Genomic DNA, 16,146 nt, shown 5'->3' on the forward strand with positions numbered 1-16,146 from the left:
CATTTTTAAATTATTATAATTTGCGCACTCATGTTATTGTACCTAATACAATAATACATTCGTTTCTTCGGGCTACGCGTGATAATTCCTGACAGCTTGCTGGAGGGAATTTTCGGTCTGAAGTAATACCTTCGGTTCCGGTTCCTTGCGGGAAAAATCTGCAAATTATCAGCTCTCAGTGTTGACGAGTTTTAGTGCATATAATTCCCGGAAATAGTTATAACCCTTTACTGTCAGGTATCAGGTATAAAACCCTTTACTGTCAGGTATCAGGTATAAAACCCTTTACTTTCAGGTATCAGGTATAAAACCCTTTACTGTCAGGTATCAGGTATAAAACCCTTTACTGTCAGGTATCAGGTATAAAACCCTTTACTGTCAAGTATCAGGTATAAAACCCTTTACTGTCAGGTATCAGGTATAAAACCCTTTACTGTCAGGTATCAGGTATAAAACCCTTTACTGTCAGGTATCAGGTATAAAACCCTTTACTGTCAGGTATCAGGTATAAAACCCTTTACTGTCAAGTATCAGGTATAAAACCCTTTACTGTCAAGTATCAGGTATAAAACCCTTTACTGTCAGGTATCAGGTATAAAACCCTTTACTGTCAGGTATCAGGTATAAAACCCTTTACTGTCAGGTATCAGGTATAAAACCCTTTACTGTCAGGTATCAGGTATAAAACCCTTTACTGTCAGGTTTCAGGTATAAAACCCTTTACTGTCAGGTATCAGGTATAAAACCCTTTACTGTCAAGTATCAGGTATAAAACCCTTTACTGTCAGGTATCAGGTATAAAACCCTTTACTGTCAGGTATCAGGTATAAAACCCTTTACTGTCAGGTATCAGGTATAAAACCCTTTACTGTCAGGTATCAGGTATAAAACCCTTTACTGTCAGGTATCAGGTATAAAACCCTTTACTGTCAGGTATCAGGTATAAAACCCTTTACTGTCAGGTATCAGGTATAAAGTGGTGGGAAGCTAAGATAGCAGCTACTTTGTTCGGGTGTGTACCTCAGTCTACCTATGATGAGGCCCTGCAATACTTCCTCCGTGCTGATGAGATTAATAGTGAGTGGATGGAGAACTCTCTCTTCATTGCTAAGGTAACTTATATTGGGTTAATTATTTATTTAGTTGATTGGTTACTTAATTCAGTAACTGAATACTCAGTTAATTGTTTAGTAGGGTAATTGTCATTGAAACTTCTCCATTCTACTTTAAAACCATTTAAATTTCTGTGAGGAATTTATTTCGTAATTTTTGTTCAAGAAAATTTGTTCCGCGAAATTGATTGCTCGTGACTTGATTCTTCGTTGAATCATTTAAATTTTGAATTTGCGAAAATTTAAACCGCGAGGAAGATAAAATGTCCGCGGTAAAATTGGTTTTACAGTATCATGTACTTCTTTCTTGATATATTGATAGTAATATACGACATACGTGACATCTTGAGAAAAATACGTATCTCCTACGTTGATAGAAGATTACGTTTTACGTGAAACATTTCAATTTCCAGTGTTTGATTGCCCTGAAAAGGAATGAAGAAGCTAAATCTTGGTTGGATAGAGTTGATTTGAAACAGGTAATTTTAAGCAAAATCAATTGTCATCAGTTGTACTGAATCTACAATATTGGAATCTAAGATATCAGATATTTAAAGCTCGAACAGTTGTTTTAACTTTACAGTGATAATTAAATCGTTGTCAGGGGGCAGAACACGAACTTCAAGCTCAAATAACAGACTTGAAAAAGAAGTTGTAACTGAAGAAGCAATCTTGAAAATAGTGTGTACTGACTGTAAAAACAGTGGATATCAGACTGGCGAAGATAATTGGATAAAGCATAGGGAATGTTTTACTTAATTCTTTATCTAGCAAAAAGATGGTTTATATCACTATTTATGTGTAAAGAAACAGCGAAGTTGAGTTCCCCATGTAATATTTTTAATTATGTACTAGCTATAATAGTGATCGTTTGTAATTTATCTGCAGATATGGACAAAGTTAGTCTCTTAATAGCCGATATTTATTCGTATTACACTGAAGTTATTTATAGCATATTGAATAAATTAAACCAAGTAATGTTTGTATATTACTCTCCAAATATTATAATAAACAACTTTGCAATTCATGCTTCGGAATCCAAAAAATACCTGGGCAAAACTCAGGAACCCGTTCATTCAGCATGCCTATTTTCAGACTTCCTTCATCATAAGAATACATGATACATATGGAGCTGCTGTAGAACTAGAGTCCATGTAACCCATCAACTGCCCCACTTGGCCCCTTGTAGGTTTATAACCTACCAAGACGTGCGCCGATTTAAACTCGTTGACGGATGATACCGAACGTGCTAAATCACTTTACAGTCGATAGATTGGAGATTTTTCTAAAACATGAAAGTTGAAACATCTCTGACATCTGAACTTCTGAATCGATGTATTTTCGAATGCTGATTATCGGTATCCAATCAATCATGATCAGGTTGTCATCTCCTCAGTAGCGCCTTACTTGATGAGATTGAGTGGCCGGATCACTGATTAAGTGCAGAGATCACGTATCCGATGGATTTTGAAATGGTCATAACTCCGCCAAATTTTGAACAATGAACTTGAAACTTTGGAAAAGGTTTTAAATTATCAAGCCAAATGTGTGCAACATTTTGAGTTCCTAGCTTAAAGCGTTCTCATTTTATGAAGACAATAATGAAAAAAAGGGAGTGTTACCAGGTTCTGTACACTGTGATATATAATTGCCGGGTGTTTAAAAGAAAAGTGATAATTGTAAACAGTGCCTGATGGTAAACTTTCATCTCTGTTGAAGAAATGTTTCAATGAACTGATTACTTTCTTTCCAATACCTGGAGAATCGGTAATCTCCTTATCTGCATTTAGGATAACATTCTCATGATAACTAGAAAGCTGATTGTTATTGATTATTTCATTTAACACTGAAATAAGCTCAAATCTCTGCGATAAAGGAGAGTAGTTTAAGGTATGTATCATCATATCCACGTACTGCTTTGGGACCTTTTGGATGTGTTTGTCTCTGCAGCTTGTTTCCAAGATTTTAATAAATGTTTCTGTTTCTTCCGTGGTTGGAGGATTTTGGTAGAAAACTCCAACCAGCGTATCAACAACTTTAAACATGGATGTGATGATGTTCCTTGCAATCAAATCTGTCAAACTGTTCATTGTTTCACACCTGTTCCACAAATCAATGTTTTTATCACTGTTGTACACCTGATCTGTAGTCCTTTCCTTTGTGTTCGTGCTACGGGAACTAGCTGATTTAATTGCCTCCGTAGTCAGTTTAAACGCATATTTCATATCCTCTGCTGAAATATTCAACAAATCTTGTATCTTCTCGCACATCTCTAAAAACTGATCTTTATTTTGCTTCCAGCAAAGTGTGAGATCCATTCGGCTTAGAAGATACTTACTGTTTTTATCCAGGATTTTACTGTTTTCCAAGTTCATTAAAACTATTCGAAGGAAAAGTTTAGTATTACATCCTCCAAGAACCAACATGAGATCAATCTGAACAACGTCTAATTTACCCAACTCTGTCATGTACTGCAACACGAATGAATTGTTGTCCCTACCAGAAAACCTGCACATAAAACCGTTCATTAAATCATGCTGCTCCCACTTGTTCCTTATATAGAGGGACTCCTCAAAAGCAAATAACTTCTCCTCATCCGTCACAGCTTTCTCCATCCTGCATTCCAGCCATTCCTTTAGTTCCTTCACCAGCCACACCACCTCGAACACGTGACCTAACTTGTGTTGCTCCCTGAACTGAGCGGTCTCCAAATCTCCCACACTCTTATCGTCCAATAATGTAACAAATAATGTTACACTCACAGGGTTGAAGTCTTCCAGGTCTAGCTCATCGTAATTCAGTTCCTCTATCAGGTAGCGGAACATTCGGCTGTCTTCCGTTAATCTCTGTTTGGAGACATTCAGCGGGTCTCCGTCCTTCAGCTTTATGATTATTGTTTCTTCGTTCATTTTAATGTTGATCTAAAAGAAAATGTAATATCATGTTTAAATTGGCTTTATCATGTTCATTGTTATGTTCACTCTAGCATATACAATATACCCTGGTAATACCAACGTACCAACGATATAAAACATTCGTGCGGTATGTAAATGTAATATAGAAGGCTTGTTGGAGATACTGTAAGTGTATTATTCAATTGCAGTTCAATTTCACATATATTAAAATTGGAAAAAATCGTTTAGAAACTTTTACCCGGAACAGTACTACGTCTTGAAGCGAGCCAAGAGCCTAGAATTAAGTATCAGGTAACAGCACAAATTGTAAGATCAACGCGGAGAGAAACAAAGGTATGTGAAGATAAACCAACTGAAACTCAAAGCTCTGAGTCTGTGCGATGATCTCACAGAATGTAACGGTGGGTTAGTCACATTGGTTGGTCACTGGTCACGTGCGTGTTATATGATACTGTACCATCGCTCTACCTTCAGCTATTCACGGATAAGATCCAAATAAGATTTGTTTTATCTGCGGCGCGGCTCCCTTTTTCGTCCTGTTAGATAACTTTTAAATGAAATCATCGTTAAACCTAATTTATTATCTCTGTTCGCGTGGTAAGAATAATTTACAATTTTATCAGAGTATGCAGTATGGCGCTGGCATACACTTTTGAAGGCATACTATACTGGCTGGCAGCCCCCTTTGAAATTCCAATCTTACATCGAAATCGAAACAATATAATAGGAATGACTTGAAAACTATTGGAGATGAAGATTCCGAATATATAATGAACAGTTGAACAGAGATGACCGACGACATCTGCAATATGTACTCCACCGCCATAAGGGGTGCTATTGCCAACAGTGATACCTTCACCAACGTTAAGGCCGATTGTGGGGATTTCAACGGGGCTTCTGGATTCGGCTTCAGTGCTCTTCTGGTGACGATCATGTGCATCTTGTACTAAGCTCTAAGAAGGAACATTCGAAATGCTTAGGCCGACACTAATTAATTATGCTATTAAGGGAATAAGGAGTATAAGTATAACTCCACTTTTGACCTATTCGACGGGGCTCTTACTAATTCGCTCGCCCAAAAATTTCACGTGACTTTGGTTTTTATGGTTTTGCAGCCGTACAAAACGGTTTTACATAAACCCTAATCCTAACCATAACCCCGAAGCTAACCATAACCCTTACCACAACCCTAACCCTAACCCGGGCCCTAAACAATCGAATTCGTATTTTACTAGCCTGTCACGTGACCAAAACGGTTTTTTGCCCATAACTCTCCAGGGAAGCATTTTAACCCTACGTCATGGGGGGTGATTCGGAATCAGCGTCCAAAAATACACCGATCCAGATCACTTTCATGCCCAAAGGGCCTTTTCACAAGAATTTTCTTAAAATTTGGGCGAGCGATTTAGTAGGAGCGATTCGACGGCCACTTATTACATATTAATACTGCATGTTTTACAATTTTTTTTGCTAGCCTTAGTAGATTTCCATACTGATGCCGTTTGAGGTTCTGATGACCACGCCCTTCGGTGACCACGCCCAACTCAAGATTGGTAAATCGTAGAAAATTCGAAGAACCATATTTATGTGTTTGGGGGACTTCGCCGCTTCGACTCGTCGCGCAAACTAGCATTCTTGCTTCGCAGAGCAACGATCCCGATGGGTTGACACCGTCAAATTCAATCAATTATGTGTTTGATGATCTTAGATTTGATCTATTTGTAACCATTTATTAATTTTAACATGTAAGATGATTAAAGTTGCTGAATTTATTGAATAAGATTGAAAATGTATAGCTATAACATCAAACAACATGGATCACATAATACCTCCAATAAATACACCTACAACTCTGTAAAGAAGAAATATTGCCCATCACAATTAAGCGCGCAGTGTGTTTTGTATATTTTAGTTGTCATATTGTTGTATATAGTAGTATACACTTTGTATGTAGTTCAACTTCAAGCAACTTCCTCGACTGATGCCCTTTACAAAATAATAAATATACTCATTTTATCATAAAAATAGTATTAAAATCAGCTAAGCAACTAATAGGAGATTGAAAGGCTGTAAGTCAGTTAGAAGACGATATTTGGTGACTACAAGTTGTGGATTCTCTGTTTATTATATTAATTAATACCACTATTATACACTATTATACAATTACTCAGGAATGAGGAAGTAAACCTACACGTAGCTAGAGAAAATATCATTTTATAGTATCGACTATAAATAATCGAACGTCTTCTAACTGACTTTTCAACTAAAATTTCAATCGACCGATGAAGACACAATACGTACCACGTAACATGTATAAATGTATTCCTGTCACCAAGATGTAATCAGATCGAACGCATAAATTAGATCGAACCGGTTTGATCTAGGAATTAGATCGAACGCTGGCGCGAGATACATATACAAATACATTGAAAGCCGCGCCGCGCGTTCGATCTAATTACTAGATCGAACCGGTTCGATCTAATTTCTGCGTTCGATCTAATTACATCTTGGTGACAGGAACTGACACCAAGATATTATAAACATAATGTACAATGTATATGAAGCACTGAAGCAGCATGGCAAATGTGGAGGACTGTCTGTTAACATGAAATAAGTTTCATCTGGGGAGCCTATCTGTAATCTGTAGGTTTAAATTGTTATAAGTTAAATAACTCTGGGATATGTCTATAAGGTTTCATACAATAATTCATAAAAAAGGGTCGCTACTAAAATCTGTATCCAATCATTAACAGTTTCTTAATTGGAAATCTGCAGTGGGGTCACAGGACTTTAGATTTCCATACTGATGCCTCGCAAAACTGTCATACTATCAACTAAACGCACTATTATTTAACTAGTTCAGCCTTATAACTATACCTAAAATCATAACCTAGTATTTAACGGAACTTAAAGCAGTAACACAAAGTACAAATAAATATATTTCAGTGGATTACTGACACGACTATTGACTATCATTGACATCAGAGATAGGAATTTCAAGTATCTTCCGGGAAGAATCCTCGGGGACTGTTTGAAGTAAGCCAGCGTCGTTCAGCATGGAGTAGAATATCCCCTGGTTTTTCTTAAGCTCTGCTGCTGTTCCGAACTCAGCAATCTCGCCTTTATCAAGCACCAAGATCCGATCATAATCTATAATCGTGTTCAGCCTAATAAGAAGGAATTACTTTTTACAATTACATTAGTAAGTACATAATAAGACAGATAAAGATATCGTTTCTAAATATCACATTCAGTATCGCATCAGACTCCCAACTCAATAAAAAGATGTAGCCACCTGTGAGCTATAGTTAAAATAGTCCTGCCAGAGAAGGTCTGTCTAATAGCATCCTGTATAATAGAGTCGGTCTCAATATCCACTGCAGCTGTAGCCTCGTCCATTACAATAATGTTGTTATCGGACAACAGCGCTCTAGCGAGACAAACCAACTGTCTCTGTCCAACACTGAGAATTAATTGTGTCATGTGACGATGAGTCATGTGATAATGTGTCATGTGACATAATAACCTAGATTAGATCCACCCTCTTGTATCACATTCCTACTTACCTGAGATTAGATCCACCCTCTTGTATCACATTCCTACTTACCTGAGATTAGATCCACCCTCTTGTATCCGACATCCTGAGCTACTTGCCAGTGATTTAGTCTTATGGGAACCTACGCACGGTAGAGCACAGCAAGGCCGACCAAGACAAAGCTACTTGTCTATGTTACTGAAGGAAGTTGGGACAAACTCTAAAGAGGAACTGCGAACCCTGATGCGGGACAGGGATATATGGAGGGTTTTTCTGGCGTAGATCGGACTTAGCTCCGACATAGTAGTAGTAGTCTTGTATCACATTGCCATTTACCTGAGATTAGATCCACCCTCTTGTATCACATTCTCACTTACCTGAGATTAGATCCACCCTCTTGTATCACATTCCCACTTACCTGAGATTAGATCCACCCTCTTGTATCACATTGCCACTTACCTGAGATTAGATCCACTCTCTTGTACCACATTCCCACTTACCTGAGATTAGATCCACCCTCTTGTACCACATTGCCACTTACCTGAGATTAGATCCACCCTCTTGTACCACATTCCCACTTACCTGAGATTAGATCCACCCTCTTGTATCACATTCTCACTTACCTGAGATTAGATCCACCCTCTTGTACCACATTCCCACTTACCTGAGATTAGATCCACCCTCTTGTACCACATTGCCACTTACCTGAGATTAGATCCACCCTCTTGTACCACATTCCCACTTACCTGAGATTAGATCCACCCTCTTGTACCACATTGCCACTTACCTGAGATTAGATCCACCCTCTTGTACCACATTCCCACTTACCTGAGATTAGATCCACCCTCTTGTATCACATTCCTACTTACCTGAGATTAGATCCACCCTCTTGTATCACATTCCCACTTACCTGAGATTAGATCCACCCTCTTGTATCACATTCCCACTTACCTGAGATTAGATCCACCCTCTTGTACCACATTCTCACTTACCTGAGATTAGATCCACCCTCTTGTATCACATTCCTACTTACCTGAGATTAGATCCACCCTCTTGTATCACATTCCCACTTACCTGAGATTAGATCCACCCTCTTGTATCACATTCTCACTTACCTGAGATTAGATCCACCCTCTTGTATCACATTCTCACTTACCTGAGATTAGATCCACCCTCTTGTATCACATTCCTACTTACCTGAGATTAGATCCACCCTCTTGTATCACATTCCCACTTACCTGAGATTAGATCCACCCTCTTGTATCACATTCTCACTTACCTGAGATTAGATCCACCCTCTTGTACCACATTCCCACTTACCTGAGATTAGATCCACCCTCTTGTATCACATTCTCACTTACCTGAGATTAGATCCACCCTCTTGTATCACATTCCCACTTACCTGAGATTAGATCCACCCTCTTGTACCACATTCTCACTTACCTGAGATTAGATCCACCCTCTTGTACCACATTCCCACTTACCTGAGATTAGATCCACCCTCTTGTACCACATTGCCACTTACCTGAGATTAGATCCACCCTCTTGTACCACATTCCCACTTACCTGAGATTAGATCCACCCTCTTGTACCACATTCCCACTTACCTGAGATTAGATCCACCCTCTTGTATCACATTCTCACTTACCTGAGATTAGATCCACCCTCTTGTACCACATTGCCACTTACCTGAGATTAGATCCACCCTCTTGTATCACATTCCCACTTACCTGAGATTAGATCCACCCTCTTGTATCACATTCCTACTTACCTGAGATTAGATCCACCCTCTTGTATCACATTCTCACTTACCTGAGATTAGATCCACCCTCTTGTATCACATTCCTACTTACCTGAGATTAGATCCACCCTCTTGTATCACATTCCCACTTACCTGAGATTAGATCCACCCTCTTGTATCACATTCTCACTTACCTGAGATTAGATCCACCCTCTTGTACCACATTCCCACTTACCTGAGATTAGATCCACCCTCTTGTATCACATTCTCACTTACCTGAGATTAGATCCACCCTCTTGTATCACATTCCCACTTACCTGAGATTAGATCCACCCTCTTGTACCACATTCTCACTTACCTGAGATTAGATCCACCCTCTTGTACCACATTCCCACTTACCTGAGATTAGATCCACCCTCTTGTACCACATTGCCACTTACCTGAGATTAGATCCACCCTCTTGTACCACATTCCCACTTACCTGAGATTAGATCCACCCTCTTGTACCACATTCCCACTTACCTGAGATTAGATCCACCCTCTTGTATCACATTCTCACTTACCTGAGATTAGATCCACCCTCTTGTACCACATTGCCACTTACCTGAGATTAGATCCACCCTCTTGTATCACATTCCCACTTACCTGAGATTAGATCCACCCTCTTGTATCACATTCCTACTTACCTGAGATTAGATCCACCCTCTTGTATCACATTCCTACTTACCTGAGATTAGATCCACCCTCTTGTATCACATTCCCACTTACCTGAGATTAGATCCACCCTCTTGTATCACATTCTCACTTACCTGAGATTAGATCCACCCTCTTGTACCACATTCCCACTTACCTGAGATTAGATCCACCCTCTTGTATCACATTCTCACTTACCTGAGATTAGATCCACCCTCTTGTATCACATTCCTACTTACCTGAGATTAGATCCACCCTCTTGTATCACATTCCCACTTACCTGAGATTAGATCCACCCTCTTGTATCACATTCTCACTTACCTGAGATTAGATCCACCCTCTTGTACCACATTCCCACTTACCTGAGATTAGATCCACCCTCTTGTATCACATTCTCACTTACCTGAGATTAGATCCACCCTCTTGTATCACATTCCCACTTACCTGAGATTAGATCCACCCTCTTGTACCACATTCTCACTTACCTGAGATTAGATCCACCCTCTTGTACCACATTCCCACTTACCTGAGATTAGATCCACCCTCTTGTACCACATTGCCACTTACCTGAGATTAGATCCACCCTCTTGTACCACATTCCCACTTACCTGAGATTAGATCCACCCTCTTGTACCACATTCCCACTTACCTGAGATTAGATCCACCCTCTTGTATCACATTCTCACTTACCTGAGATTAGATCCACCCTCTTGTACCACATTGCCACTTACCTGAGATTAGATCCACCCTCTTGTATCACATTCCCACTTACCTGAGATTAGATCCACCCTCTTGTATCACATTCCTACTTACCTGAGATTAGATCCACCCTCTTGTATCCGACATCCTGAGCTACTTGCCAGTGATTTAGTCTTATGGGAACCTACGCACGGTAGAGCACAGCAAGGCCGACCAAGACAAAGCTACTTGTCTATGTTACTGAAGGAAGTTGGGACAAACTCTAAAGAGGAACTGCGAACCCTGATGCGGGACAGGGATATATGGAGGGTTTTTCTGGCGTAGATCGGACTTAGCTCCGACATAGTAGTAGTAGTCTTGTATCACATTGCCATTTACCTGAGATTAGATCCACCCTCTTGTATCACATTCTCACTTACCTGAGATTAGATCCACCCTCTTGTATCACATTCTCACTTACCTGAGATTAGATCCACCCTCTTGTATCACATTCTCACTTACCTGAGATTAGATCCACCCTCTTGTATCACATTCCCACTTACCTGAGATTAGATCCACCCTCTTGTACCACATTGCCACTTACCTGAGATTAGATCCACCCTCTTGTATCACATTCTCACTTACCTGAGATTAGATCCACCCTCTTGTATCACATTCCTACTTACCTGAGATTAGATCCACCCTCTTGTATCACATTCCCACTTACCTGAGATTAGATCCACCCTCTTGTATCACATTCTCACTTACCTGAGATTAGATCCACCCTCTTGTACCACATTCCCACTTACCTGAGATTAGATCCACCCTCTTGTATCACATTCTCACTTACCTGAGATTAGATCCACCCTCTTGTATCACATTCCCACTTACCTGAGATTAGATCCACCCTCTTGTACCACATTCTCACTTACCTGAGATTAGATCCACCCTCTTGTACCACATTCCCACTTACCTGAGATTAGATCCACCCTCTTGTACCACATTGCCACTTACCTGAGATTAGATCCACCCTCTTGTACCACATTCCCACTTACCTGAGATTAGATCCACCCTCTTGTACCACATTCCCACTTACCTGAGATTAGATCCACCCTCTTGTATCACATTCTCACTTACCTGAGATTAGATCCACCCTCTTGTACCACATTGCCACTTACCTGAGATTAGATCCACCCTCTTGTATCACATTCCCACTTACCTGAGATTAGATCCACCCTCTTGTATCACATTCCTACTTACCTGAGATTAGATCCACCCTCTTGTATCCGACATCCTGAGCTACTTGCCAGTGATTTAGTCTTATGGGAACCTACGCACGGTAGAGCACAGCAAGGCCGACCAAGACAAAGCTACTTGTCTATGTTACTGAAGGAAGTTGGGACAAACTCTAAAGAGGAACTGCGAACCCTGATGCGGGACAGGGATATATGGAGGGTTTTTCTGGCGTAGATCGGACTTAGCTCCGACATAGTAGTAGTAGTCTTGTATCACATTGCCATTTACCTGAGATTAGATCCACCCTCTTGTATCACATTCTCACTTACCTGAGATTAGATCCACCCTCTTGTATCACATTCTCACTTACCTGAGATTAGATCCACCCTCTTGTATCACATTCTCACTTACCTGAGATTAGATCCACCCTCTTGTATCACATTCCCACTTACCTGAGATTAGATCCACCCTCTTGTATCACATTGCCACTTACCTGAGATTAGATCCACTCTCTTGTACCACATTCCCACTTACCTGAGATTAGATCCACCCTCTTGTACCACATTCCCACTTACCTGAGATTAGATCCACCCTCTTGTATCACATTCCCACTTACCTGAGATTAGATCCACCCTCTTGTACCACATTCCCACTTACCTGAGATTAGATCCACCCTCTTGTATCACATTCTCACTTACCTGAGATTAGATCCACCCTCTTGTACCACATTCCCACTTACCTGAGATTAGATCCACCCTCTTGTACCACATTGCCACTTACCTGAGATTAGATCCACCCTCTTGTATCACATTCCCACTTACCTGAGATTAGATCCACCCTCTTGTACCACATTCCCACTTACCTGAGATTAGATCCACCCTCTTGTATCACATTGCCACTTACCTGAGATTAGATCCACCCTCTTGTATCACATTCTCACTTACCTGAGATTAGATCCACCCTCTTGTACCACATTCCCACTTACCTGAGATTAGATCCACCCTCTTGTACCACATTCCCACTTACCTGAGATTAGATCCACCCTCTTGTACCACATTCCCACTTACCTGAGATTAGATCCACCCTCTTGTACCACATTCCCACTTACCTGAGATTAGATCCACCCTCTTGTACCACATTCCCACTTACCTGAGATTAGATCCACCCTCTTGTACCACATTCCCACTTACCTGAGATTAGATCCACCCTCTTGTATCACATTCTCACTTACCTGAGATTAGATCCACCCTCTTGTACCACATTGCCACTTACCTGAGATTAGATCCACCCTCTTGTATCACATTCCTACTTACCTGAGATTAGATCCACCCTCTTGTACCACATTCCCACTTACCTGAGATTAGATCCACCCTCTTGTACCACATTGCCACTTACCTGAGATTAGATCCACCCTCTTGTACCACATTCCCACTTACCTGAGATTAGATCCACCCTCTTGTACCACATTCCCACTTACCTGAGATTAGATCCACCCTCTTGTATCACATTCTCACTTACCTGAGATTAGATCCACCCTCTTGTATCACATTCTCACTTACCTGAGATTAGATCCACCCTCTTGTACCACATTGCCACTTACCTGAGATTAGATCCACCCTCTTGTATCACATTCCCACTTACCTGAGATTAGATCCACCCTCTTGTACCACATTCCCACTTACCTGAGATTAGATCCACCCTCTTGTACCACATTGCCACTTACCTGAGATTAGATCCACCCTCTTGTACCACATTCCCACTTACCTGAGATTAGATCCACCCTCTTGTACCACATTCCCACTTACCTGAGATTAGATCCACCCTCTTGTATCACATTCTCACTTACCTGAGATTAGATCCACCCTCTTGTACCACATTGCCACTTACCTGAGATTAGATCCACCCTCTTGTATCACATTCCTACTTACCTGAGATTAGATCCACCCTCTTGTATCACATTCCCACTTACCTGAGATTAGATCCACCCTCTTGTATCACATTCCTACTTACCTGAGATTAGATCCACCCTCTTGTATCACATTCCCACTTACCTGAGATTAGATCCACCCTCTTGTATCACATTCCCACTTACCTGAGATTAGATCCACCCTCTTGTATCACATTCCCACTTACCTGAGATTAGATCCACCCTCTTGTATCACATTCCCACTTACCTGAGATTAGATCCACCCTCTTGTATCACATTCCCACTTACCTGAGATTAGATCCACCCTCTTGTATCACATTCCCACTTACCTGAGATTAGATCCACCCTCTTGTATCACATTCCTACTTACCTGAGATTAGATCCACCCTCTTGTATCACATTCCCACTTACCTGAGATTAGATCCACCCTCTTGTATCACATTCCCACTTACCTGAGATTAGATCCACCCTCTTGTACCACATTGCCACTTACCTGAGATTAGATCCACCCTCTTGTATCACATTCCCACTTACCTGAGATTAGATCCACCCTCTTGTACCACATTCCCACTTACCTGAGATTAGATCCACCCTCTTGTACCACATTCTCACTTACCTGAGATTAGATCCACCCTCTTGTACCACATTCTCACTTACCTGAGATTAGATCCACCCTCTTGTATCACATTCCCACTTACCTGAGATTAGATCCACCCTCTTGTACCACATTGCCACTTACCTGAGATTAGATCCACCCTCTTGTACCACATTGCCACTTACCTGAGATTAGATCCACCCTCTTGTACCACATTCCCACTTACCTGAGATTAGATCCACCCTCTTGTACCACATTCCCACTTACCTGAGATTAGATCCACCCTCTTGTATCACATTCTCACTTACCTGAGATTAGATCCACCCTCTTGTACCACATTGCCACTTACCTGAGATTAGATCCACCCTCTTGTATCACATTCCCACTTACCTGAGATTAGATCCACCCTCTTGTACCACATTCCCACTTACCTGAGATTAGATCCACCCTCTTGTACCACATTGCCACTTACCTGAGATTAGATCCACCCTCTTGTACCACATTCCCACTTACCTGAGATTAGATCCACCCTCTTGTACCACATTCCCACTTACCTGAGATTAGATCCACCCTCTTGTATCACATTCTCACTTACCTGAGATTAGATCCACCCTCTTGTACCACATTGCCACTTACCTGAGATTAGATCCACCCTCTTGTATCACATTCCTACTTACCTGAGATTAGATCCACCCTCTTGTATCACATTCCCACTTACCTGAGATTAGATCCACCCTCTTGTATCACATTCCTACTTACCTGAGATTAGATCCACCCTCTTGTATCACATTCCCACTTACCTGAGATTAGATCCACCCTCTTGTATCACATTCTTACTTACCTGAGATTAGATCCACCCTCTTGTATCACATTCCCACTTACCTGAGATTAGATCCACCCTCTTGTATCACATTCCCACTTACCTGAGATTAGATCCACCCCCTTGTACCACATTCCTACTTACCTGAGATTAGATCCACCCTCTTGTATCACATTCCCACTTACCTGAGATTAGATCCACCCTCTTGTACCACATTCCCACTTACCTGAGATTAGATCCACCCTCTTGTATCACATTCCCACTTACCTGAGATTAGATCCACCCTCTTGTATCACATTCCCACTTACCTGAGATTAGATCCACCCTCTTGTATCACATTCCCACTTACCTGAGATTAGATCCACCCTCTTGTATCACATTCCCACTTACCTGAGATTAGATCCACCCTCTTGTATCACATTCTACTTACCTGAGATTAGATCCACCCTCTTGTATCACATTCCCACTTACCTGAGATTAGATCCACCCTCTTGTACCACATTCTCACTTACCTGAGATTAGATCCACCCTCTTGTATCACATTCTTACTTACCTGAGATTAGATCCACCCTCTTGTATCACATTCTTACTTACCTGAGATTAGATCCACCCTCTTGTATCACATTCCCACTTACCTGAGATTAGATCCACCCTCTTGTATCACATTCCCACTTACCTGAGATTAGATCCACCCTCTTGTATCACATTCTTACTTACCTGAGATTAGATCCACCCTCTTGTATCACATTCCCACTTACCTGAGATTAGATCCACCCTCTTGTACCACATTCCCACTTACCTGAGATTAGATCCACCCTCTTGTATCACATTCCCACTTACCTGAGATTAGATCCACCCTCTTGTATCACATTCCCACTTACCTGAGATTAGATC

General features: G+C 40.9%; 3 protein-coding genes across 4 annotated transcripts in view; 2 read left to right on the forward strand and 1 right to left on the reverse strand.

Annotated features, from left to right (window-relative positions):
• LOC134824388 (regulator of microtubule dynamics protein 1-like) overlaps nt 1-2,090 on the forward strand; it is a 10,767-nt gene extending 8,677 nt beyond the window's left edge. The window contains exons 6-8 of the mRNA XM_063836286.1: nt 963-1,112; nt 1,526-1,591; nt 1,717-2,090. Coding sequence (XP_063692356.1) covers nt 963-1,112; nt 1,526-1,591; nt 1,717-1,770 — 270 coding nt within the window. The 3' untranslated portion in view covers nt 1,771-2,090. The remainder of the gene's footprint in view (nt 1-962; nt 1,113-1,525; nt 1,592-1,716) is intronic.
• LOC134824389 (thioredoxin-like protein 1) overlaps nt 1-7,329 on the forward strand; it is a 27,498-nt gene extending 20,169 nt beyond the window's left edge. Inside the window, exon 10 of the mRNA XM_063836289.1 lies at nt 7,319-7,329. The gene's annotated coding sequence lies outside the window, so the exon portion shown is untranslated. The remainder of the gene's footprint in view (nt 1-7,318) is intronic.
• Nucleotides 6,123-16,146, reverse strand: part of LOC134824381 (multidrug resistance-associated protein 1-like) — a 96,322-nt gene continuing 86,298 nt past the window's right edge. For both annotated transcript variants that reach the window (XM_063836280.1, XM_063836281.1), the window contains 2 exons: nt 7,323-7,490; nt 6,123-7,194 (listed from right to left, as the gene is read on the reverse strand). In XM_063836280.1, the coding sequence (XP_063692350.1) occupies nt 6,990-7,194; nt 7,323-7,490 (373 nt within the window). In that variant the 3' untranslated portion in view covers nt 6,123-6,989. The remainder of the gene's footprint in view (nt 7,195-7,322; nt 7,491-16,146) is intronic.

This window comes from Bolinopsis microptera, chromosome 12 (genome assembly GCF_026151205.1).
Source record: "Bolinopsis microptera isolate Bmic1 chromosome 12, MBARI_Bmic_1.0, whole genome shotgun sequence".
In the NCBI taxonomy this organism is placed as follows: Eukaryota; Metazoa; Ctenophora; class Tentaculata; order Lobata; family Bolinopsidae; genus Bolinopsis; species Bolinopsis microptera.